The sequence below is a fragment of the Amblyomma americanum genome, chromosome 1 (assembly GCF_052857255.1).
Source record: "Amblyomma americanum isolate KBUSLIRL-KWMA chromosome 1, ASM5285725v1, whole genome shotgun sequence".
Classification (NCBI taxonomy): domain Eukaryota; kingdom Metazoa; phylum Arthropoda; class Arachnida; order Ixodida; family Ixodidae; genus Amblyomma; species Amblyomma americanum.
The window spans coordinates 403003546-403031048 of NC_135497.1; the positions used below are offsets into that span (position 1 = coordinate 403003546).

A 27503-nucleotide genomic window follows, 5' to 3' on the forward strand; every position below is an offset into this window, starting at 1 on the left:
CCAGCTGCTTTGCTCTGAGCAGAGAGGTTTAATATGCAGGAAATTAAACACCTTCATTGCACAGTTAAATGTGAATCATTCTGCTTGTTGCACTGTGTGCACTCAAACTGGTCCCTCTGCCTGCGAACTGCCAGGTGCGTTGACTCCTGTTTACACAGTTTCTAAATGCCAGGCAGGACACTTCTCTCTGGTGTTTGATTTTGCTGCCAGTGAGGTGCCAACAAAGCCTTGCTAGCTCAAGTCTCAGGCGCACGTTGGTCACATTACACAAGCGCACCACAAGTGCTCTCAAGACCAAGCTGCAACCACAGTCAGAGGTGGCCACTGACCAACAACAACATTTGCAAGCACTCGCACTTCTGTGCAGTCAAAGTAGTCCATCTGCAGCACTTGTCTCGCCACAACTTCAAAGGATGCACTCTTGGGTAACCAGGTGTCAAACCTCACAATGGCCCTCTTTTCAGAGCTGATTCACACTTGAGAGTCGGATGCCAACAGTCACCTGCGACTACACCGCAGTTTGACAACACCGATGTTCACACTTCCAAGGGCGACCTGCGGGTCGCCTTCTCGTTCGATTCTCGTTTGAAATGAGAACTCTTGGGAATGATGCCGTTCGCACGCTTTCGAGAGTTTCGTCTGCTTTGGCCGCGTCTCCTGTGCTTGTGCTTGGCCCTCGAAAGTGCTCTGGTCCCTCGGTATTAGCAATGTGCTGCGACCACCTGAGCGAAGAGGGAGATATAGCGGCAACGTGCACTGCGGCCGTATGTACAAGCGGCCTGCCAGCCAGCCTGGACGCCAGCCGCTAGCGTGAGAAAAGTTCGCTACAATGTGGTTTGCTCGTGTTCATACGATGCTCTGGAAAGTAGAAATTCAAAAATGAATCAGTTTTGGGGGTCGTTGGCCAATACCGAGCTGTTGGATACAAGCAAATTTCTTCTCATAGCAGCTTTGCTGCTATTGCCCAAAGCGGCTCGATCGCCTGGCGTCTGCTTTATCCGCTGCAGAAGGCGTTGCGGAAATCGAGCATATTTTTATATAATCATGAGACGGTGTTCGCAATAAAGCCGTGACAAAAGTAGCATCTTGATTACAGCGCTGGTCATTTCCGAAACACCCTCAGCTGTGGCATCGATGTGAAACCGGCTTGGCTTAGCGATGACTACAGCAGCCAAGGAGCGGATAGCGGAGCTCGTCGCTCGGCGCACCCGCGAGCGGCATCGTTGCTGAAAGCTCAGCTTGCTCGCTGATTGGTTCAGCGGTTTGCGACTCGCAGTCGCTGGGCTGCAAAATCGAGCAGCGAGCGACTGGTCCGCGACTGTCGCTTTTCGACCAACACGACCGATTGCGACTGTCGCTTTTCGACCAACACGACCGATTGCGACCTCTGCAACTCTCAAGTGTGAATGAGCCCTTAAAAGAAGAGAAATGCATTACTAACAGTGTAACTGAACTCTCATCTCAGAAGAGTTATTCTATATTGGCCTTGGAACAAAGGCACCCTTCAAAAGGTCAAGGCCTTGCTTTGAAAGCTCATCCATGCATGTGCTGACTGTGCAGCATTAAGAGGGTTCACCAGTGACAGTGTCCATAGCAAATACATGAGAACTTTCAGAAGCTATAACGTGTCTGAATATAGTTCAATTTTCATGAGGCTTGTAGCATCGTTTTCTTCTTTAGTGAATAGAGGAAATGATATGGACAGATTTTATTTTTTCAGTTTCTTTTTTTACAAACCAGAAGTAAATATCCAGAAAAATTGTGCTTTTACATATGTTAGTCTTTCATGTCATCTCGTAAAAAAATAAGCTAAATATCAAGATTTCACCCGCAACATTTCTTCTTTTTCTTTCGTGACTATTTAGCCGGAATTTTCATCCATATCGAACCTAGTGTTTGCATTTTACAGGCTCTAAAAGTTATGTATTTTCTGCGGGGATTTGAAATTCGCAGCAAATTTAACTGGTGCGATGTGGCTCCATATGTTATCAGCCTATTTTGTCGCTACTACACTATCACCAACATCATGCTTGTCCGTGTGTTCGTGTGCACAGGTGTTTCTCAGAATTTCGACGAACTTGACTTCTTTCCTTTTCTTCTTGCTTGGGCTGTATTTCTAAAGCATTTCTGCCTTCCTTTTTTTGCTCGACCTTGTGGTGTGATTTCCCATCTTTTCTTCTATGCAGATTGCAATTATTATTATTCTTAACCATTAATAGCAACCTCGTCGAAAACAGTAGGAACTCGCTTGTGCAAGGGCGAAACTTGCGTCCAAAATCACCATGAGTAGCAACAGGATGATCTCAGTGCTTTTAAAAACCACACCTCTCCCCCTTTTACCCAACTTTGATTTCTTTCGTTATGAAATTATAAGCACTGAAGGAGACATGAAAGAAAGTATTTCTGCTGTAATTCAGTTAAATGTTGTCACGAGGTGGTGACAATCCAGTGAATAAACAGATGAGCAGAGAACTGAAACAAACTTGTTATTGGGCTCACCAGCACCCATAAATAAACTGAAGAAATCGGCGGCGGCGATAGCAAGAAATGTGCTCGGCGGTCATCGAAGAAAACGCAGTCAGGTTCGTCACGGAATAAACATATGAAGTGCAGAAGGAGAGGTGTGTCCAAGGTGTGTCAAAAGATGACCCACACTTACCTGCTCTGGCTAGGTGAAACCAGCATTGCTCTTAGCTGCAGCCTGTATGCCCCACCCTACCACTGTAAATGAATTTTCACAGAAAAGATGCGAGGGAGCTTAGGGGACCCAAATTGGAAAATGTATTTCCTCTATAGGCAGACAGAATGGTGGCGACTGGAAAATGGTCCATTCTCTGACCCCAACCACTTTTTTTTCTTTTCTTAATGGCTTGAGAGGGGTTAATTCTTAGGTGCTTCAGTCCCCAGCTTTGGCTACATATCTACAAAGTTCTCAGCTCTGCTTTTTGTGGGCAGAAAAACTAATACTTTCGTGTCACGGTGAAATTTACATGCCTATAGGGGAAATAGAAGTTGCTTCCTTTTTGTGATACTTAAGTGCTGCCACCTATCGACACAAAAAGTTGAAATCAGATTTGTCTTGTTGCTGGTGAGCCCCCTTAAACACACAAAACACTAATGATAAGGACTAGCGCCAACCACCAAATACATTTATTCATTTGACCATACGCAAATTTTTAGGAAGGCCCCATGACGGCCACCTCGACACCATCCGAGAGAGGATCAGCGCTTCAAAAGAAGTCAAGATTTAAAATGTTTTGGGCTTCAACAGTAATAATTTGTGGCCGTCCTCTGCCTTCACACCAATATTGTATAATACGCATCAAGATATGGTAAGTTTAATTGCTTAAAAACTTTCGTTTAGCTTGTGGTGTCTGATTTCATGCCATCAGTTTGCCTTCGGCCAAACATATTTCACGATTTGTTGGATTCTCTGCCTTTGACACGTTATTGAATGCATGGCCATTTTCAGGTGGACTATCTTAAAAACAAATCAAATGATAGCCTCTTGTTGCTTCAGAACACTTAGTACAGTCAAGCCTGGATATATCGATCCACGATATTTAGAATTATTGGCTCTATCAAACACAGAAATTAACCCCCTGAAAATATGTGTCGTACAAATTATCCCCTTCAAAATACTGCATAAAAGTGCTGGAAAGTTGTGTAGTACATTGAACTCCAATTTCGACGGTCGTTAGATATATCAAACTTCGTGCCATCCCCCTGGAAATGGCACTTTTCCTAACAGGATTCTTCGATCACTTTTTGCACACAGAGACAGGTCGGCTGCACGGCATTAGGCACCTGCCCATGTTAACGAGGTGAAAAGGGCACTGTGCTGGAGGGTGGCCTTCATTCTATGGTACTCATTTTTCACAACACATCGCTGTCCTGTAACAAAGCCAACATATTTGACAGAAGCCTAGCGGCAGACTTCACCTGGCATGCTTCGTTGCCGAAGGTGTTGCGGGAACCAACTGTGGCTTAATTTTAATGAGCAATTATGCTATTTGTACTGCACTGGTAACAGGACCGTCATCTCATGATAGGCAATGGCTAGCCCCAAAGGACAGTCTGCTGCAGCTTCGATGCTAAGCAGGTTAGGCCTAGCAACGCTTACTGAGCGCTATGTGCTGCCCGCACACCAGAAGACTGCAGGCCGCTGTAAAAAGCGCGTCACTAGCATGGGTGCAACGCAGCGCATTCTTGCTCCTAGCTTACAGATAAGCATATCTATAGCCATTTTTATATGTATCGAATTATGAATACATCGAACTAATTCATGATCACCTTCAAGTTTGGTATATCCGGGTTTGACTGTACACGATTGCTTACGTTTGCCATATTAAGATGTTTTCCTATAACCTGGTGTGAGGTTCAAAGAATAAATTTAAGGAGGTTCGTACAGTAAAACCTCTTCAGACAGCCTATCCAGTCCCACCAACCACATATACTATTCTATTTACGTACACCTCCCGTTAATCTGGACAAATTTGGCCGTCCTTCGGTCAATTCGGACATGTGGCAGAGCTTGCATGTGTACAGGCATGCCATGAGTGCAGTGGAGGTGAGCTGCTGATGATGATACTGGGAGCAGCGCTGGTCTTAAACCGAAATGTAAAGGCGCCATCCGCATCGCTGTAAACATCAGCCAAGAAGACAGAGGATGGGTTATTTTTTGTTTTTTGTTGGGCTGCGCCGCTGCGCCTCGACAATTTTTTTTTTCCTGTATGCGCCGTGGAGCAAGATGTGCAGGTGCTGGAGGTGGTGTGTGAACAGTGTTCTTCTCTGCAACAATCCCATTACCTGCGTTCTTCGGCTCCTGCGATGGTCACCAGCAAAGGGGCCGAAGTATGTGGCGAAGGACTTTGCAGGGAAGGTCGAAATATTGAAGGCTATCAAGGAAGGAATTCCACGACAGGCCATCATGACAAGATTTAACGGAGCATGCTGAGCTCATACATGAAAAATGAAGCTCAAATTTTGCAAGCTTACGATGGGCAACAGTTCTCCGACAAGCGGAAGGGACACCGAACGGCAGTGCAATCGAAGCTGGAAGAAGCACTGCTTCGATAGATTGTGAATGCGCGAAATTCACAGCTGCCCTTGAGCGGAACTCTCATCTGCGCACAAGCAGAAAACTATGCCCTAATGATGGACATCAAAGGTTTCAGTGCATCAGAAGGGTGGTCTGACCGCTTCAAGAAGAGGCATAACTTGGTCTTCCGCAGTGTCTGTGGCGAGAAAGGTGCTGTGGATGCAAGTGTGGAAAACAATTGGAGGACTGAGCTGCCAAGGCACCTTGCTGCTTATGAGTCCTGCAACGTATTTAATGCCGATGAGATGGCACTTTTCTACAAGGCCCTGCCACAGAACACACTCGCTTTTAAAGAAGACCCTTACATCAGCGGCAAGCAAAGTAAGAACAGGGTGACAGTTTTGTTTGCTGCGAATGTGGCAGGCACAGAGCGGCTGCCCGCGGCTGGTTATTGGAAAATCGCAGAAACCGCAGTGCTTCAAGAATATAAAACAGCTACCCACAGACTACCGATCCAACAAAAATGCTTGGATGACATCCGAAATATTTCAAGCCTGGCTATGCCAACTAGACCGCAACTTTTGTGCGAAAGAACACAAGGCACTGCTTGTCCTTGACAGCTGCAGTGCACACAACGTGTCAGGGCTGGAGAATACCGAGCTTCTCTTTCTGCCTCCTAACACCACTGCTTCCCTCCAACCCATGGATAAGCGAATAATTCAGTACCTAAAACCCTGTACAGCAAGCAGGTGCTTGAACACATGTTGTTATGTCTGGAAGCTGGTCAAAAGTATGACATCACTCTTTTTAGTGCAATGCATATATTAGTGCATGTGTGGCGCAATACACCACCTGCAGTAATTCAAACACAGTGGTTTCACTGAGGGCACTGGCACCACCTATGTGGATGAACCAGACGCCAACTACAAAGAAGAGACTATAAAAGCATTCTGCCACCGAATGTTCAGCTGTGCGATTATGCCGCAATTGACAGTAACGTTGCTGTTGCCGACCATCTCACCGACAGCGAAATCGTTGAAGAAGCTTTAGGGAGTGAACAGCAGAGTTCCGAAGATGCCAACGCGTGTGATCTTGGGAACTATGTGCAGCTGGCAAAGAATAGGGTTAATTGGAGAGACATGGGAGAGGCCGTTGCCGTGCAGTGGGCATAGTCAGATTGATGGTGGTGATGGCTCTGAAAGGCTTTATGAGGCCCTGAGCGTTCTGGAAGACATACAGTAAACCCTCGTTAATTTATTCAAAATCCCGCGTAATTCGAAGGTTTGCGGTGGTTCCAACATTTTCCATGCGAATTTTGCCGGACAATTGGAACAGCCAGCACGCCCCTACCTGGATAATTCTTCTGTTTTGATCGTGACCTCCGAGATTTTTTGATGCCTCAGTGATCAGCACCAAGCATTGCCAGTCTCGAAGGCCAGTTCAGTTGCAGGAGCAGTAGCTAGGTGGCAGTCTAAATCAACTTTCTGTTTCTGGTGCTTTGTTGTGCCTCAATGACCCCGCATTCAGATCATACCAGTCTTGAAGGCTAGCTTTAGTTGATAGAGCGACAACCAGGTGACACTAGGTCACAATTTTTCTAGTTACGTTTTTGTTGTTTCTTTGTCTAGCTTGTGGCAGGCAGTGCTCATGGTGTTTTGATTGTTAGGTTCTGCACCCAGACGTGTTCTGTGCTCTGCTAGTTATTCTTGACCACAGGTGCGGTATTGGTGTGAAGAAAATGACGAAGTACAAAACTCTGACTCCCTACCAGAAAGTGCGCCTAAATGATGAGGCTGAAAAAAAACGAGCTCCAAAACACAGCTGGCAGAAAAGCACAAGGCGCCTCTATCGACCCTTTTGATGATATTGAAGAATAAGACAAAGATCCTCGAGGCCTATGGGAAGACGCATTCAACGAAGCAGACAAGGATTCGTTTTCCAAAGTATCTGGATGTTGAAGACGCCTTGATAAAGTGGCTTCAGCATGCAAATGCAGCACGCCTGCCTGTGAATGGCACGCTGCTGCGCGAAAAAACCAACGAGCTTGCACTGCGGCTGCGCCATGAAGAATTCACATGCAGCAATGCCTGGCTGTCAAGATTTAAAGACCACAATAACCTCACGTTCGTGACAGTGTGCGGCGAAAGTTGAAGCGTCGACACCAATGTTGTCGACATTGGCTCCATTGCTTCAGCAGTACGCGGAGGACGATGTTTACAACTTGGATGAGGCCGCATCATTTTATAAAATGCTGCAACAAAGACACTTGCCCCAAAGGATGCTATAGTCACGGGAAAAAAACAACCTAAGGACAGAGTAACCGTTCTGTTTGGCACAAATATGTCCGGCAGTCAGAAACACCCACTGCCGATTATCAGAAAAGTGGAGAAACCTTGGTGCTTAAAGAATGCATGACGTCCTCCTAAGGATGACATGCTGCACAGGGGCTGTATTCTGTACCGCTGTCAATCATAAAACACTACTAAAACGCTCATAATGCTGCCATATTGCCCGCTCCTATTGGTCGGCCTTGGCCGACGATTTTTGCGTCACCAGCGGCTTCTATTTACGTAGTGAACACTGCTGAAGTGATGATGTTGCGCGCCTAATTATGCAGACTTAAAATTAAAAGTGAAAAAGGTAGCTCCTAAACTGTTCACAATCTTTGTGAGCGAAAATGGCGGCTGTTTACAGCATCTAATACGCGGGTGGCCCAGCGAGCAACGGTGTAGGGGGGTGCATGAAGACGATTTTGACGCATGGGACGAATTATTTTGACGCTTCGACTTAGGAAGGAGACTGCAGAGTGGCTATGCGACGAACTCGCTGTTGAACTGGGAGGTGTGTGGATGAGTGTGCTGTCAGTGGAGTGGCAGGTGCTGTGCGCGCTGCGCTTCTTTACCACTGATGGGTGTTAAGGCACTGTACGAAATGAAGAAAACATCGGTGCAGCCGAACCAACTGTAAACAAGTGTTTGCAGCGGAAGGCGGAGACCAATGTCAATGCTGCATCACAGAAGGGGTGTGTTTGCTTTCTGGGAGACCCGAACAGAAGGCGGAGGCGAAGGAGAGCTTCCTTTGCCTAAACTTTCGCCGTGGCAACATCCCCGGCATCGTCGGGTGTGTCGATTGCACACTCATCGCAGTCAGGGAGCCACGAGGCAGTGCTACGTACAAGCCGCAAGGGGTTCTATGCTGCGAACATGACAGTGAGTAGACCATAGCCACTGTTTTTGACCGCATGAGTTTGGCTACAAGTGCAGGCCTCGAAAACGGGAGAAAGTTCATGCTGTGCGTGTTTTTTATCAGATCTGTGGCGTAAACATGCGCATTCTGGCCGCGGACACGCGCTGACCCGGATCCTTCCATGACGCGTTCGTCTGGCAGCACTCCAAGGCAGAGGGAGGCCGGATAGACGACGGTGAGTTTTTTCTGGGTAATGGAAAAAAAGAAGTGTCAACCTTCGGGCCACCTCCGTCACATATATTGAGCTCCAGCACTATGCATTTACCCGGATCTGCTAACGCTACAAGAATCAGTCTGGCTAGTTACACCTATGCAATCACGTTACAGTATGATACAGTGTATCATCCCACTTTTGTTTATAATTGCAGCAGAAACACAGGACACACATAACATTGTTGATATACATGTCTTAGAAACCAAGACAAAATGCACCTGACGGCCCTTGTGTCGTGCAGGCAATCATAGCACATCATTTATATCAGTATAATGGTAAAGGTCTGACCTTACAGCAGTGCTCACTTATACACCTCAATCATGCGTTGCCCGGCTGTGGGCTACTTAGCACGAATCTCTATTTTATAGTAGAACTTCCTGTAATGCTGTTGAGATCACCGAGAAAGGACATGCCTATCTGCGTCATTTTTTGTTATGCAGGAGACGATTTCAACCCACTGCAGCCATGGCTGCCTGCGCCACACGGTGCCATATACACAACCTCTCAATGCTAAGGCACACCATGGTGCTTTGGATTCTCACAGCACATAACTGCAACTGACTGCATGAAGTATTATGCAAAAGCAAACAACAAGACGCACAGCTGCGAATGCAAAATTAAGGCCGATTTCATAGCGTGCCCTACCTGCAGTCTTTTGCAACACACATTAAATTGGCACTCAGGAACTCTGCCAGTAAGTATCACACTGCGTCCCAAGCATATATTCAGGCAGAGAGCAGTCCCACGAAACCAGTGGCCCCGAGACACCCACCTGGGAGATTCTGTACTCAGCCAGCCAGCAGACCCACAGGCGGCCAGGTGCAGCTGGTCTCTGGCCACAAATGGAAACTCCGTGACCACCACAGCTGGCCAGCGGCGTGCAGAGCCCAGCCGGGCGCACACCAGGGCACCCACCTGCATGCAAAGATTGCTCACGAGGGGCCTCTGAATACTGCAGGCATGCTGTGTCAGTTCCACTGTATCGAAGATAAACCTTTCCCCTGGGCTGATTGATTGGTGACTTTGCCATCCTGGCAGTACAAAAAGGTTGGGATCAGGCAAAGACATACACACAAGGATGGCACTCAGCTTTCAAGTGCATTTTGTTTCATGCATTTATGTGCGTTCTCTGACCAACCTTTAAGCATGCCCACTGAGTCATATCAAAATGGTATAACTGCAATAAAAATCAAAAGAAAACAGTGCCAGGAAACAGACAGTACGAAAAAAAATTATGGGAAGGCCATACATCTGAAGGGACAATTCTGCAAAGCAGCTGAATTTATCCCCAATGATTACTTTGATGGTTTTACCCACACTCTGTGACTCAGCATCTACGATTCTGCACGCAACTGTTGGAACTTTTTTCGAAGCGTCTAGAGCTGTTTTCACGATGTCAGTGATCAGGATGCTGAAACATTTGGAAGACCTGCTCGACAGATTGGTAGGGCCATTTCGTGCCTAGAAAAAAAGAATCACTTTACAAAAACAAGAAATAAAGACTGACATGAAGAAGTTCTATGGTGCGCCTAGCAAGTGCTGTCTGGTGCTGTAACTTTTTTCTTCTCTCGTGCAGTGGAATGTTTTATTTTTTCAAAAACACTGTAGTTGATTTTTTGTCGCTGTAGCTACTGAAAAAAAAATAATTAACTGGGCATAAATGTTTTCTTTAGGATAGGCCTGGAATCGCATGAGCATGGAAGTGCGTGGTGTGCATGAATTTAAAAAATTTTTGAGGCATTTCTGTTATCTCATTATAGCAAACACATAAAGAACTGCAATAGTCTGATATAGCCACAGTTCATAACATAACATTTCATCAAAAACACGCACAACAGCAGAGCAGTTCAGTTAGTCAAGGCATCACAACACAGACGATGTTACTAAAGAAACAGGGAGACATTTTCGCAAGTTTTAGTGGAGTTTCTGAAGGCATTCTTGGTGATTCCACAAGCCGAAAATGAACTGAGCGCCAGTTAGGTTGTCTTCCCCACATAAAAATGCCAGTTGGTCAAAAACCAGCTAGAGTGGCATCCCCACACAGCTCTACCAGCTGGTCAAGAGCCAGCTATGGTGGCTTTCCCGCTTCACAACTGTGTTGCATGAAAAATGGTACGTCAAAGCGAAAGCTATCGGCATTTTCATCACTCACTCCTGTGACGGCCGATAAGAGTACAGGACAGTTACTGCAATAGCGCAGCTGTCTACACCACTCTTTCCGGGGTAGTGTCGACAAACGCGAGAGGTTCAACACATGCTGACCTACCAACCTTCCATACCGCTCTATCTTCCCTGGCGCAGCTGGCGAGTGCGAGATTTCAACACTAGCATGAGATCAAAGCGTGAACCTTGACATAAACTCTAGCCGCACCACCTCCGGTCAGCTGTGTAGAGTGGCGAAGTGTGCCACCTGCCTTTGTGAGTGGGTGCCGCTTATTACTGGGGGGTTAGATATATTCGTTTTAGGGCCAACCGTGTTTGATATATCAAGTGAAAATTACATGTGTCTATTGAGAATTCACAAAGAGTTTGATATAGCCAATAAATTGTAATATCCATCTTCGTGATATCAAGGTTTGCCTGCATACAAACAAATTTTCAGATTTTCCTGGATAGCAGAACATAATGCAAGTCTGAAAGGGCTCATGAATGCTTTTCTCAAAGATGAGGCTTCACACATGCAACAGAATTTTTCTGAAGGCTGGGGCCGACGGAGATGAGTGGGTGGGTGGTGGACGGCAATTCGGGAGGGTGGAAGTGGGGTGAGAAAGTGGAGTAAGGGTGGTGGTACAGTGTTCTAGAAGGTTGTGTAGGGGCAAAACCAGCGCTCTCCCCATGAGGCTTTAGAAGCGGTTGCCGCGCCGCGGCGCTGCCGTAGACTCCTGGAGCAGCAACAGCGCGTCGTCAGTACGCATGCTGCAGTGCTAAGAGGGGCCAACAGGACAGTCACGCTGTTTTTTTATGGTGTTATCACATAGCTATCCCATTTTTTTAATGCATCACCACTTGGCTGCCAATGAAGATGCAAAAAATGAATGGAAAATTATTTTTAACCTTTCAAAGGGAAATCAGTGGCACTGTTTCAGTGACAGCCCCAACGGAAGGCAAGGGATGGCGGCCGCTACCTCGAAAATTTGCCCGGCGCTCCTTTTTGTCACTGGAGGAATTGATTTTGTTCGCTCACAAGCACCTAAGCAATTTAATCTTTGTGTTACGTTATGTGAAACCAATATATCGCTGTCTCAATGCTGCAATTTGTTCTTTTTATTTTGTCTTGGAGAGGAACAATGCCCAAAAATTACCTCCCCCTTTAACGTATGTCACTCCCGTATGATATCCTGGGCAGCCCTTGGAATGGTAAAACCATAACCTACAACTTTTGGCTGCAGGTTTGTTCTATTTGAAAAAAGGCAACTCCCAATCTTGATTTTTACGGGGAATTGTTTCATTACTTTTTTTTTCAAGAAGGTCAGGTGGAATATCTTCCGCACGAAATAGGATAGTGCTTGAACGACCAGTCCGCAAGTGCCTTTTACTGTTTCGCTCACTTGTTGAGGTTCACAACACAGGACACTGGATCCTTGATTTTTTTCCTATGCAATAATTTACCACCATTCTGAATGTCTTATGCTACGATGTATTAAGTTCATGCTATCTTTTAATGGAATATTTACTTTCTTTATTTGCTTGTCACGTCCTTGAGCAGCACAGAAGTCTGCTCTCTCGTTGCCTCTAATTCCGATATGACTCAGTACCCAGCAGAGTTTTAGGTCTTGTCCTTTAGCTGTGGCTATTACTATGTTGTGTATGATATCACCAAGCATAGCAATGACTGCATTTCTAGAGTGGAGAGCTGTAAGTAAACATAGGGAGTCTGTGTAAATAATGCTGTTTGCGAGGTTCTCTTACTATTTTTTCAATCGCTACAGACACGGCGTAACATTCGGCGGTGAAGATTGATGCACACTATGGTAGCCTCACTGTATGATTGCAATTACCTTGTACGACTGCACTTCCAATGTAAAGATCTGTTTTTGAGTCATTTGTATAAAAAGCTGTGAAAGTACTGTATTTATCCTGAAGTGCAAAAAATTCTTGTATTATATGCTGTGGTAGAGTTTGTTTTTTGCTGAAATGTGCAAGAGTGAGATCATAGATTTCCGGGAAATTGTACCATAGCGGCAGTGAATCTACTCTTCCAGCAATGCCAGGCAATGTGTCCAGTACGCCGAGATTTTGGCACATCTCTTCAAAACGCAAGAGCGGTTTGTTGTTAAACAGTATTCTGGATGGGCACTTTGTGACTATTTGGTGACAGATGTGTTTGGGTACCGAACGGATTTTTAGAATGTAGGAACACGTGAGCATCGTTCCTCTGTCTGTAAATGATGATTCGTTCGTTTCTGCATACAGACTGTCTATGGGTGACGTCCTGTATCCATCAATGGAAAGACGCAAGCCTAAATTATGTACTGGATCTGGCCGTTTAAGGTACGATGGCCTCGCTGACCCATACACTATACATCCGTAATCCAGTGTGGAGCGGACTACAGAGCGATAAATTTGTAAGAGGCATGTCCTATCTGCTCAACAGTATATTCTCGACAGCACTTTGAGTATGTTTAGGGATCGAGAAGCCTTCTTTTTCAATGCATTTATGTGAGGTAGGAAAGTGACCTTTTTGTCAAATGTTATACCAAGAAATTTATGCTCATTTTTCACTGGTAACTCTATTTCGTTCAGGCAGTAGGGTGGGATCTGTATGTATGCCTCGTCTGAGTGAGAACAGAATTGCCACCGATTTCTGTGGGCAAAACCGGAAGCCATTTCTCTCCGCCCATGCTGCCAGTTTATTTATTGTTATTTGTATTTGTCTTTCACATGTTGATACATTGGAGGATGTACAAGCTATTTGAAGGTCGTCCACATAGACTGAGTACATAACGGAGCTTGGTATTATTTTTCCAACAAAGAGAGTTGTGCTTAAAATACACCCCTGAGGTCCTCCATTTTCCTGAATGAAATTCCTCGAAAGGGTTGTACCCAGGCGGACATGAAATGAATAACGGTTAGATAAGAAGTCTTTTAGGCAGTTCAACATTCTTTCTCGGATGCCAAGCTCGGCAAGGTCTTGAAGAATTCCGAACCGCCAGGCCGTATCGTATGCCCTTTCTAAATCAAAAAATACAGCGAGACAGTGTTGCTTATGAACGAAAGCTTCTCAAACAGTATTTTCAAGACGGACTAGGTGATCTGTTGCGCAGCAATCTTTTTAAAACCACACTGATGGGCATCAAGAAGTTCAGAGGATTGAAAGACTAACGTTAATCTTATATTAAGGACACTTTCAAAGGATTTTGCGAGGCAACTAGTCAGGGCGATGGGTCTATAACTGCTGGGAGAGGTTGGGGGTTTTTCAAGTTTAAGGGACGGTACAATAATAGCTTTTTTCCAGGCTTGAGGTATTTTCCCCGAAACCCATACTTTGTTAAAAAATCTTAAAAGTGCCTCTACAGCAGGCTTGGAAAGATGGGCAAGCATTTCATGGTGTATTTCGTCAGGTCCTGGAGCAGTTTTCTTACCAGCAGACAGTACAGTGTTGATTTCTTGGAGTGTAATAAGACCATAATATTTTTCATTAGCACCTCCACTTGTTGGGAGCCTTTGTTTTTCGCCTATACTTCTGTATTTTAGAAATGACTGCATATACAGTTGAACCTCGTTATAACAAACACTGACATAGCGGACATCATCCGGACGTGGAAGCGGCTTCGCTTTCATGGTTTAACGACGTGAGGGCACGAAACTTGCCAGTATCGGGAGCACTTCTTCAAACGAAGGCCGTCAGCCTGGCCTGCGCACTAAGGCATGAAGATTTTCGTGCGAGCAGCGGTTGGCTGCCACGTTTTCAAGACAGACACGAGATCGCGTGCCACATATTGTCTGGCGAAGGGGCTGCTGTCGACGTGGAGACATGTGAAAAGTGGCTAGAGGACTTTCGGCCTCTGCTCCAGGAATACGACCAGCGCAACGTGTACAACGTTGACGAAACCGGAGTGTTTTTCAAGTTGTTGCCAGAGCGGTCACTGGCAGTAAAGAATGAAACCTGCCATGGAGGAAAAAAGAACAAAGACCGGGTGATGGTTGTCGTTGCCGTGAACATGGATGGCTCAGACAAAAGACGACTCACCGTAATCGGCAAGTCTGCACGTCCCAGGTGCCTGAAAGGAGTCCGTAATTTGCAGGTTGTTACTTGTCTAACAAAAAGGCCTGGATGACGTCCAAGCTTTTCGAAGACTGGCTCAAAGATTTCGACCAGGACATGGAGAGGCAGCACAGGAAGGTCCTGTTGCTCTTGGACAACTGTTCGGCGCACAAAGTCTCGATCGTGCTGAAGGCAGTTTGTTTGGTGTTTCTGCCACCAAATGCAACTTCTGCTTTGCAACCGTTGGACAAGGGCATTATCCGTTCGCTCAAGTGCAATTACCGGAAGCGTTTGATGATGCAACTGGGTTTCGATATCGATCGACGCAGATCAACAACCATCAACATCAAGACGACGCTTGAAATGTTGTATGGATCTTGGAATGAGGTGAGGCAGTCAACAATAAGGAACTGTTTCGCGGATGCCGGTTTTGTTTTGCCTGCCGTCGAAGACGAAGTTCAGCCTGATGAAAGCCTGGTAGAGCTGCACAAACTTGGGATCGACTGGCACTCCCAGGCATCGCATTTGACAATTTCGTTTCGGCCGATGAGAACTTGGCCGTGGCGCCTGAGATGACGGATCAAGAAATTTTGGATCGCGTCGTGGTCCCCGAGGATAACAGCAGCAGTGATAGCGAAGGTGACAGCGAACGTGATGAACCACCAATAAGCAGTACGGATGCCGCGGACATGGCCAGGAGGCTGAAAGGCTACTTAGAAAAACTGCCGACGACCAAACTGCTGAGGTAGAAAAGACCCTCTTGTGCATGGACACTGTGGAAAACCTTATTCTGCTCAGTGTTGTGAAAAGCCACCACACAAATATCACATCCTTCTTGAAATAAACGAATGCAGACCTGTTTTGTCGAACCTTGTTCTTTTGTAATTCGACTTTCCTATACTACGCTCTATTTTGTTTTAAATGCCACAAACCATACGGAGACAGGTAAGGATTACCTCGTCTATAGTGGGTTCGAAGCCCTGAATAATGCATTTTAGTATTTAGAATATTTGCGCGAGCCAAATTGTGGATTTGTCAGAGCCGATATTTATGCATACTGTTACAACGAATATCGAGTATAACAAACTAATTTACGGTCCCGATGGTACTTCGTCATAACGACGTTCGACTGTAGTGGGATGAACTGGAAACTACAGCGAAGTGCTCCCCCGATATGTCTGCCTGTTCCCCTAAACTCGTTTGTGTACCAGGTGCAGTGAAAAGAAGATTTGTGAAAGGTGAGTAGCGGCCATTTAATTTTCGAACTTGCTTCAACATTTTTTTTGATGTGGTTGAGCTGTTTATAGAAGAGACACAAATTTGCCATGATGTTTTCTCTGCCTTGCACCAGATACCTCTCGCATGTGCTCTTGCCTTTTTGAAAAAAAATAAGGTTCTCATGAGTTGGGTATCTGCGAAACACTCCCCAAGCATTATTCTGCAGTTTTTTTGCCTCCTTACAATCCCGTGTGTACCAAATTTTGTGGTTCTGGCACACCACTCCTGTGGATTTTGAAATTGATACATGTGCAGCAGAAAGAATGCATGTTGTGAACATTTCATTTATCTCATCTATGCTGTGGTTTTCTAAAATTATATCCTGTAAACTGGACTTTTTTTTTAAAACAATGCCAAATCAGCTAAATGTAGTTTCTAACGCCGCGGTTTCGTTGAAATAACTGTTGCCGAGGATGACAGAACTATTATAACAGAAAGATGATCGCTTCCATATGGATTGTCTAAAACACTCCAGTTCAGATCGCTAAAAACAGGCGGTAAACTAAAAGACAAATCTAAAACACTCATTCTCCCCGAGGATGGGGAACAGTATGTGGGTTTACACAAATTCAACAAACAGACATTAGTGGATAGAAAAAAATCCTCGATGAGCTGCCCTCTGGCGTCAGTTTTCTCGCTTCCAAAAAACAAGAATGTGCATTAAAGTCGCCAACCACCAGGTATGGCTCTGGTAGCTGCTTTCAAAGACCCTCTAAGTCAAGCAGTGTTATTTTCAGCTGTGGCTCAATATATACAGAGCACATCGTAATAGTTTTATGTGCAAACAGAGTGGTTGCTACAGCCTCAAGTCTTGTTTATAGTTTAAAATTATAGTTTAAGCCAGGACACCATTTTTCACTATAATTGCCACACCTCCTGACAGCCTGCTCGCCTGTTCTCGGTCGCAGCGGAAAACCGTATAATTCTTAAGAAAATTATTGTCTTGAGGCCCTAAACTTGGCTCTTGTAGACATAACGCAACAGGAGCGTGTGCTCCTAGGATATCTTTTATGTCACTGTAGTTATTCATAAGTCCTCTATAGTTCCATTGCATTATGAAAGCCATCTTAATTTTGTTTTCCTATGTAGTTAAAACTAGATCAAGTTATTTATGGCCCCTTGATTCGGGGCCTGTCTGTTTTTGACCAATCCAGACAGCTCCGCCGACCACCCGACGTGGATGGCACGGGGCTACCGTGGGTCGTGTCCATTGCCTCTGCAGAGGCGCTGGACGACCGTGCAGAGGGCACGTGGACGTTAGAGTTGGACCTCGACCTGTGGGAGGAGGTCTTGGGAGCCACGGACACGGGGGTCTGCGAGGCCTCTTCTTGGCTTGGCGGGGTAGTGTTACCTACTCCACCTGGGGGCGCGGATGATGGCCTCGCTACAGGTTCACTGCGAGTGGCCTGGGCAGGTGCCGAAGCCTGTTGTGGTGCGCCGCGCCCACGCACCACATCGCCGAAGTTTGTTTTTGCTGTGAAGGAGAATGTGCTTGTTTGTGTGCATCGCCTTCTTGCTTCTTTGAACGAAATGTTTCAGTAGTTTTGAGTGTGATTCTTGCTTTTTCTTTCTTCCAGGACGGACACGCCCTGGAGTATGCAGCATGGTCTCCCTCACAGTTTGCACAGCGTCGTGCGCCGTCGCAGTCATCAGAAGAGTGATCTTTTAAAGCACATTTTGCGCAAGTTTTACGACGGCGGCAGCTCACTGAACTTGGGCCGAACCTTTGGCAGTTAAAGCATCGTCGAGGGTTAGGAATGCAGGGTCTCACATTTATTTTTAGATGACCCACTTCATTTGAGTCTGGGAGAGTACTATGTGCAAATGTCAAGACTATGTGCTTTGTTGGGATTTCTTTGCCCTCTTTTCTTATTCTTATCCCGTGGACATCAACGACGTTTTGTTCAGCAAGCCCTTCTTTGATTTCTTCTTCAGTGAGGTGGAGAAAATCATTCTCTGAATTTACACCACGGACTGTACTGAGGGATCGGTGGGCAGATATCGATACAGGGATGTCACCTATAGACACAATGTTGGAAAGTTTTGACTGTTGGACGCTTTCTTGGAGTTCCAGTAAGAGGTCTCCACTAGCCATTTTTGTAAACTTATAGCCAAAGCCCAAGACACCCGTCAAACATTTTTCTACAATGAATAGGGGGATTATTCTAGGAGATTTATCAGTTTCCTCACTATGAATCACCTCAAACTTAGGGAAACTTTGTTTCTTTTTTTAATGAAATTCTGAGTTACATCGGTACTCCCTCTCTTGTTAGGGCGATCAGTTGCTGAGAGAACGTTAGCCATAGAATAAATGTGTTTTTTGGATACGATGCCAGCCACCCACCATGGAGCCCAACTTGGGGACGGGACAGGAACTTGCAAGCAAGTCCTGCCCACGCCAGCTGTACACCCCAACTATAACCCAATATGACGCAACTCAGGGTGGTTGGCCACACAAGGTTATCCCTCGCCGCCATGAAAAAAGGAAGAAACTAGAAGTGAGTAGGAGCCAGGAGACTTGTGAGAAAGGGGTAGGAAAGTGAAAGATTGAGGGGAGGATAGGAAAAGGCGACTGCCGATTTCTTCCAGTCGGGTCAGGCCAGAGGTGCCGTCTACAGGAAACTGGGGCTAAAGTGGTGCGTTGCCTCCGCCGAGGGGCCTTAAAGGTCCAAACGCTCGGCATCGGCTCAACCCCAAGGATCCCCTTTTTCCCAGACACGGCAATGCCATGCACAGCAAAGCGCGGGTGCTCGGGTCCGTGATGATGCACTGTTCACCATCATCCCCCTGTGGGGATGTCCTTGCGGATGCTCGGGAACCCGTGGTGTCACCACTAATCAACGCCTGCAAGCTGCAGACGCCCCCCTGAGGGGCCCGGGAGACTGTTTACGCCTCCTGGCAACCTCGATTTTAGATGTTTTTAATTGTTGTTCTGCAAGCCTTAATTTTACCCTTGAACTACCTCAACTTGAGTCACTGCAGTTTTTAGATATTCGTTTTTATTTCAATGACCATGGGCATGTATGCTGGACGTATGCGCTGCGTACTAAGACGTCTTTGCTTCCTTTTGTCTCAGCCCATTCAAAGCTAGTAAAAAGAGGGATAGCCATGTCATGCCTTCATGCAGCACCCAAGTCAAGCGTCTAGAAAATTCTGGATACCCTCTTGACGTGATTGTCACCGTGGCGGAAACGCTGATAAAAAAGATAAAAAGACCCTTGCAAAGGCGCACAGAAGAGGAAAAGAAAAGAAGTTTCATTGTCACGCCGTACATGCATCATGTGTCCCATAATCTCAAGAGAATTGCAGCAAAATTTGAAGTCGATGTCGTTTTTAATGCGCCGTGCAGACTATCGATGCTTTGTCGCATGGTGACAGGCGAGGGCCAAAAGAAATCTGGGTGCTGTAAGAGTCATGCAGAATATTTTGTTCTGTGCAACGAAGGTCAGAGGGAGAGAGAGCTCTTTATTGGAAGGCATAGGATTTAGCCTCGCTGGCATGCTACTCTGCATGGCGATGAGAATGTGGGAGATAAATACTGACGAAGAGCATTGCAGGAGAGGCTAAACTAAAGAGAAAAAAACAGAAAGAAGGTGTTGTTTATAGTATCCCTCTGAGCTGTGGTCAAGTCTACATCGGTCAGACGGGCCGTTGTCTAAACGACCGATTAAGGGAGCATGACAATTCCCTAGGTAATGGTAACGGCTCTAATCTATCGCCCCATTGTAAGGACTGCAAATGCCACCCTCTGCTGACAAACACTTCGATAATCGGCCGGCACGAAGGAAGGCTCGAACGTGAGCCGTTTCAAGTGGCAAAGATCGCTCAGAGCGGCAGATGTCTCAGCACGCCCTCAGTACTTGTGACCCAGAAAGAGCAGCGTTTTCTGACTTCTTAACAATCTGTTATCTATTCATTGTCTCCACCCTTCCCATTACTCTTGCCCTTTAAGTTTATTTTCACCATTCTTACGAATGAGGCTTTGCGCATGCGTGACGGCTCCTGTGAGGTACTGCGTACTTCAATAAATCTCTTGAAAGTTTACGCTCGTCCCACCCACTTCTCTGCTGTGTCCTTGCGTCTTCGTGCTACCAACACATCATCATGACCTACCAACAGGCCCAAATTGATGCTCTATAAAAATGTTCAGTCACAACTGACCATATTCGTTGGCAACGATAACCTAACTTTGTCTGAGCAGTGTAATCAAGTATGCGATCACTGCAATAAAGTGATGTGGGGCATGCTCCAGTGTGCAAGCACCGCCAGCCAAGTGCACATCTCGCGTCGTGGAAGCAGCTTGTTTTTCTCTTTACCATGAGAGAATAAGGAGCTCGTCGGGTCGTCTGGAGGTGTCACCATCTCATGTCACGTGTCATGGCAAGCATGCCTGTGGCGTGACATGACTTGTCATGACTGAACAAGCGACACATACCACGTGACATCACTGTGATGATGTGGATTATGCCACTGTGTGGTTCCAGGCGGACAACGAAAGAGTGTGGTCACGTGCGCTGCGAGCCGGTGTACATGCAGAATCGAATGTCAGAGCTCGGCTTCGAGATAGTCGTGGCAGTGTGTAACTGAGTGGCGGGATGTTCTTTTTGCACAGCACCACAGTACCCTGCTGCAGACTCACGCCTGCTTTTCCATGGCCAGGCAGCCTACCAACAAGCACCTGCCTGCTGATGCAGGTCTGCCGTTGGCCAGGCTGTTTCTGCCACCTGGCTGCCTGCTGATACCGGCCTCCTGGTATCCAGGACGTTACCGCGAGCCGATTGCCTGTGGATACCTTCCCCGGTGACCAGGCTGTACCTGCCCTGGCGTGTGTTTCGTCGCCGACAACGACTTCGAAAGTCATCTACCTGCAGCACATGGTGGCAGCACAATGGAGCAGCACGCACCGGAACCCACAGTAGGACATTGGTGTTCCTCTTGTCGAACCCCTCTAGGTTGCTTTAAGTGCCCCGTAGTGTATGTGTGTGTGTGTTGGCGTGCTAGTGAGCTAGGTATGCGGAATTTTGTCCTCGTTGCTGAAGAAAAACAATGCTGTGATGCTGAATGCGACCTTGTCGCATATATTAAGGAGCCTAAATTAAATTTTAAAGGAAAGGTGTGAAGAAGACGACTTGGGTTACACCGAAAAATAAAGAAGGTGAAGAAGCATTCGGTGAGGTGGAAAGAGATGATTGGGGGAGAAGCATTCGGTGAGGTGGAGAGAGATGATTGGTGGCAAAGCATTCGGTGGGGTGGAGAGAGATGATTGGTGGAGAAGAGAAGCAGAAGAAGAGGACGAGTACTAAGGCCAAGGCTATAAAAGGGCGAAGGAGAGCGAGGCACGGGGGGAACACCAGAGAAGCAGAGGCTCCGGCGGGTCAGGGACGCATCGGCTGGAAGACAGCGACGCCGGCTACTGCTCCGGTGAGCTCGCGTTCTACGGCTTCGCATCGCGGACTTCCTGCCATGCCTGAGCCCGTTCCGGGGAGTCAACAGAGGACGCTATCACCTGCTTCAGCCAGGGGTGTCTCCAGCGCTGTTGGCACCCATCCGGGTGGTGCCCCCGACGCCAACAACACTGGCATCACCTCCACGGGCGCTTGGACCGGGAGCTTGTACTACGCAGCCAGCGACGCCGCCAGCGACGCCAGCCCAAGCGCGTTGAGCGCCACCTCGACGCCGGCTACTGGATCCATACAACGCCGCCGCCGCATCGAACCAACCGTGAGCACGAATGTCGACCACTAATAGTAGAATGCTAGTAGTTGATGCTGGTAGCAGTGTGCCCGGGTCGTGTGTATTTATAGTCTGTGTTTTGTGTTAGTTTTGTGTTCTAGTGTGTGTGTGCCATGTAGGGGGTATTAAATGTGCGTTTGTGTGAGTACAACTGTCGCGTAGTCCATTCTTTCGGTCCGAGTGTTCTCCGGGGAGATCTGTGACAGACCTGTTTATTGCCCAGAGTTCCTGAACGGACCTGGGCCCTTAACTACATCACAATATGGCGAGCCTGCCAGGATTCGTCAGCGAGAGGGCCGAGTAACAGACCCATATTCACGCAGAGCGCTAAGCTTGAGCGACGATGGACCTAGAGCATTTAGCCACGTTGGGCACGCAACTGGGTTTCTCGGGTGTTGAGCTGAGGGAGTGGATAGACAATGAACGTGCAGTGCAGACGGCAGAACGGGCTGCGGAAAGAGAGGAAAGTCGGGCAGCCACTGCGAGAAAGAGATTCTGGAATTGAAACTCAGATTCCAAGAAGAAACTTGGAGTAATGAGACTGATCATGTCGAAACCCTTCCAGCATCAAACCATGACATTTCTCTCAACCCACAAAAACTGTTACAGTTGTTCGATCAGTAGCACGATGATTTGCATGCATACGTGCCGCGTTTTGAGCATGCAGCAATGGGACAGGACTGGCCTCAAGATAAATGGGCTTTGGCCGTAAGCATGTGCCTCACAGGCGAGGCGTGAACTGTGATCGGTCGAATGACTGCCACTGAGTCGGCAGATTATCAAAAAACAAAGAATGCGCTCCAGCAGCGATTTAGATTCACTGCTCAAGGTTACAATGGCAAATTTCGGAGGGCTTGAGCTGAGGATGGCGAGACAGGAAAACAGTTAGCAGCATGGCTTTCTGGTTACTTCGACCATCGGATTGAAAAGGCGAATGTTACCAAGACATTCGAAGGCCTGCGCAACCATATGATTGCTGAGCAGTTCCTCCGATGTTGCCATCCAAAGCTCGTTATCTTCTTGAAAGAGCGAGAGTGCAAGACACTTGATGGGATGGCCGACACAGCTGATGGCTTCCAGGAAGCGCACAACTTTTCTAATCCCAGCAAAGTCCCTGATGTAGCGCAAACCCAGTAAGATCTCTGTCGACTCGCTGAAGAAGGCACAATTAAGGTGTGCATGCTATGCAATCGTCCGGGGCATCGGGCTTCCGATTGTCACAGCTCCACAAAAGAGGCACCCAGATGCAATTCTTGCGGCAAGATCGGGCACAGGACGGAGAATTGCAGAAGTCGGCACCCGAAGAAAGAGCAGAGTGCCGCTTCCCCTCTTACTCGTGCTCTCCCACCTGCCCCGTCTGCCAGCACTAAACAGCCAAAACATGTAAAACAAAAAGGCTCCGTTCCTAGTGGTCATGACCAGAACATGGGGAACGCGCTTCAGCCTACAACGGGAAGGATGCGAGATGCGGAATGATTAGCGACGAGAAAACTCGTTCACTTTTTTCAACACAAGGGCAGTAATGCTGTCGTTATCCGCCGGAGTTTGGTTCCAATGAACTGCTTGGCAGGATGCACAGGGACACAATATCTCCTTGACGGTTCCGTCACCCAATTAGCCGAGGCAAGAGTGCAAGTGCATACGCCATACTACTCTGGCGAGGTGACAGCACTTTGCATGAAACGCCCCTTGTACGACCTCGTGCTCGGAAACATCCCAGGTGTCAGGGAACCACACGACCCGAACCCAGACTGGATGAACGCATGTGTTAGCGTCCATGACACGGCACCAGTTCCCCAGGAACACCTCCTGCCGGGAAAATCGGAACGTTGTGTTAACGCCGTGGCCAAGACACAAGCAGACAAGATATCCCCATTGCACGTGCCACGAATCCAGTGCTGTTAGCTGAAAAGACCAGTTAGCTAAAGAGCAGCGGAAGGATGCAACACTCATATGGCTCTTCCCTAAAATCAGTAAGGAGTTTATATCCGGTAAGGGTCATAAATACTTCTTCCGTGAAGAAGGAAATATTCTTTACCAGCATTACTCCATGTCGACTGGCAGGAATTTCGAACACGTTGTTGTACCCCTTGCGTTCAGGTCGCAAATTCTACACAGTGCCCATGAAAGCATTATGGCCGGCGCCAAAGAATACGACGAACGACCGATCATGTACCAAAGGATTTTTATTGGTTAGTTAGTTATATTGATTTTAATGGCGCAAAAGCAACTATGGCTATGATGTGCCAAACACAAGGTTAGGTTTTTGTTAAATGTTACGTTTTTTATACCTAGAGTTTGTTTAAAACATTGGCTTCATTAAGAAACTTAAAAATACTTGAAAGATCAACCAGTGCTTGATCACCTAAAAGCAACTTGGGGTGCAATGGGATGTATTCATTGTAGAGTGTTGTAAAATATTTTTTTCTCAGTTGTTCCAGTTTTGTACATGAAATTAAAATGTGGTTTACAGTGAGTACTTCGCCGCACATTTCGCAGAGAGGTTTGTCTTGTTTTGTCAGTAAGAAGTTGTGTGTAAGGTGAGTGTGCCCAATGCGTAGCCGACATAAAATGACTTCAGTGAAACGTTCTTGATGTCTACATGATTTCCATTCTCCTAAAACGGGTTTTATATAATGCAGTTTGTTGTTTGCCTTTTCTTCCCATGCAGCCTGCCACTTAATTCTGAGTTTACTGTGCACTAATTTCAAAAAATCCCTGTGTGGTATGTTATCTTTTTTTATTTGATCAATTCGAGCTTGTGCTCTGCGCATGCATCTGCTCTCTCATTACCGACAATTCCAACATGGCTGGGCACCCAGCAGAATATAATGTTATGTTTTTGTTTTTTTATTTTAATTATGTTATGTATTATGTTTCCTATAATGGGTTCAGCAGCGTTTCTACAGTGCAGCGCTTTGAGCATACTCAGTGAATCGGTGTAAATGACGCTATTTTTAATGTTTTCTTTTACTATTTGGTCTACGGCTACAAAGACTGCATAACTCTCGGCAGTAAAAACCGATGCATACTGTGGCAGTCGTATCATTTTTTCATTTTTTTCTTGAATTACTGCACTTCCAACGTAACTTTCTGTTTTTGACAAATCAGTGTAAAATTCAGTGAAGGTGTCACATTTTTCTTGTAGTTCAAAGAATTCTTGTAGTATGAGCTGATGTGGCATTCCCTTTTTATGTAAGTGTGTCAGTGTGAAGTCGCACACTGAAGGCAGGCTGTACCATGGTGGTAAATTTTCATATTTTTGTGCAATATTCGGCAGGGCATCCAGTACTCCTAACTCTTCACATTTATCTTCAAAGCACATTATTAGTGGCCGGATGGATTGTGGTTTATTGTTGAATAATCTTTTGGGTGGGCACTTGGTAACAATGGGATAGCAGAGATGTTTAGGAAGAGAACGGGTTTTTAGGACGTATGCGCATGTCAGTGTGACTCTTCTATCCTCTAGTGCAGGCTCATTAACTTCAACGTAAAGACTGTTTACCGGGGATGTTCTATATGCTCCAGTTGATAGTCGCAGACCAAGATTATGAACAGGGTCCAGTCTTTTCAAGTAGGATGCTCTTGCTGAACCGTATACTATGCACCCATAGTCCAGCTTGGAGCGTACCAGAGACCGATAGATGTGTAATAGGCATGTTCTATCGGACCCCCACCGTTTTCGCGAGAGCACCTTTAATACATTGAGGGCTTGGGATGCTTTCTTTTTAAGGTTGTTAATGTGTGGTAGAAATGTGAGTTTCTTGTCAAAAGTGAGTCCTAAATATTTATGTTCTGGTTTAATTGGTAGTGTGGCTTGATTCAAGTATAGGTTGGGATTGAATTGTAGGCCTCGTCGCAATGAGAACAGAACAGCTACTGTTTTTTGAGGAGAGAACTTGAACCCATTTATCTCTGCCCAAGCAGCTAGTTTATTTAGTGTGATTTGTATTTGTCTCTCGCAGGACGATATGCTGGAGGAAGTGCATGCTATCTGTAGGTCATCTACATAAACCGAATACATTATGGACTTGGGTATTACTTTGGCTAACGAATTCATTTTTACTACGAAGAGTGTCGTGCTTAGAATGCAACCTTGGGGTACGCCATTCTCTTGGGTGAAAGTCATGGAGAGAGTTGTTCCTAGGCGGACCCTAAATGTGCGGTTAGCCAGGAAGTCGTTCAAGCAGTTCAGCATCCTGCCTCGGATACCTAGCTCTGCTAGGTCGCGGAGGATGCCGAACTTCCACGTGGTATCGTATGCCTTCTCCATGTCGAAGAAGACCCCGATACACTGCTGCTTGTGGATGAACGCCTCCCGTATGGTGTTCTCTAGGCGGACAAGGTGATCGGTGGTTGAGCATGCTTTTCTGAATCCACATTGATGTACATCTAATAGTTGCCGAGATTCGAGTACAAAGGTGAGTCTAATATTTATTACACTTTCAAAAGATTTAGCAATGCAGCTGGTGAGGGCTATTGGTCTGTAATTGTCAGGACTTGTTGGTGGTTTTCTGGGTTTCAGAAAAGGTACTATTACTGCTTTCTTCCACTCCTCAGGTATTCTGCCAGTCATCCATATTTTATTGAAGAATTTTAACAGTGCCTGTACGGCTGTATCAGAGAGATGGGCAAGCATATTGTAATGCACATTGTCTGGGCCTGGTGCTGTCTTTTTACCGGAAGATAATACCCTATTTAATTCCTGGAGTGTAATGGGCTGGTTGTAGTCTTCCTGCATGCCTGTTCCGAATAGAAGTTTTTGTTTTTCTACTATTGCTTTGTGCTTCTGGAATGTGTTTGTGTAGTGGGATGACCTTGAGACTTCAGCAAAGTGCTCGCCCAATAAATTGGCCTGTTCTTCCAACGATGTTTGTGTACCGGGTGTTGTCAAAAGCGGAAGTGTGAAGGAAGTACGGTCACCAGTGAATTTACGGACTTTGTCCCACATTTTCTTTGATGGTATTGAACTATTTATAGAGGACACATATTTCTGCCAGGAGGTTTTCTCAGCATTCCTGCGCACGTACCGCGCTCTCGCCTTGGCCCTCTTAAAAGTGAGTAAGTTCTCTGCAGTGGGGTACCGACGCAGGGTGCCCCATGCTTTATTTTGCTGTTTTTTTGCAAATGTACATTCTTCTGTCCACAATACTTTGTGTTTCTTCTGTACGAGTCCTGTTGTTTGTGGTACAGCGAGTGTTGCAGCAGATATTATGCATGTAGTAAACCTGTCATTAATTTCATCTATGCTGAGGTCTATAGAGTGGCACTTTCTGTAAAAAGTGACCAGTCGGCGAGGTGAAATTTCCAGCGCCGTGGTCTTGTGGGGATGACTGGAGTGGAAGACGAGAGCCTGATGACAGTGGGTAGGTGATCACTTCCCAGAGGATCATTTAAAACATCCCATTTAAAATCGGTAAAAAGAGACAGTGATGTGAAAGCTAAATCAAGGAAGCTCATTTTTGCTGAGCTTGGGCAACAATATGTGGCCTTTCCTGTGTTTAAAAGACAGACATAATTCGAGAGTAGAAAATCTTCGATTATTTTGCCCCTAGAGTCACAGCGTTCGCTTCCCCAAAACGGGGAGTGAGCGTTAAAATCGCCAACTACCAGATATGGCTCCGGCAATTCATTGATCAGGCCTTCTAAATCTTGTATTGTTAATGTGATGTGTTTGGGGGAGATATAAAGAGCAAATTGTTATTGTTTTGTAGGTAACGACGCTAACTGCAACTGCCTCAAGTTTTGTGTAAAGTTTGATTTCTTGAGCAGGGACGCCGCTTTGA

General features: G+C 46.3%; 1 protein-coding gene across 1 annotated transcript in view; it reads right to left on the minus strand.

The window, feature by feature from the left end:
* LOC144123944 (uncharacterized) overlaps positions 1–27503 on the minus strand; it is a 129328-nt gene that overhangs the window by 26904 nt on the left and 74921 nt on the right. Inside the window, exon 5 of the mRNA XM_077656653.1 lies at positions 9274–9416. Within this exon, the coding sequence (XP_077512779.1) occupies positions 9274–9416 (143 nt within the window). The remainder of the gene's footprint in view (positions 1–9273; positions 9417–27503) is intronic.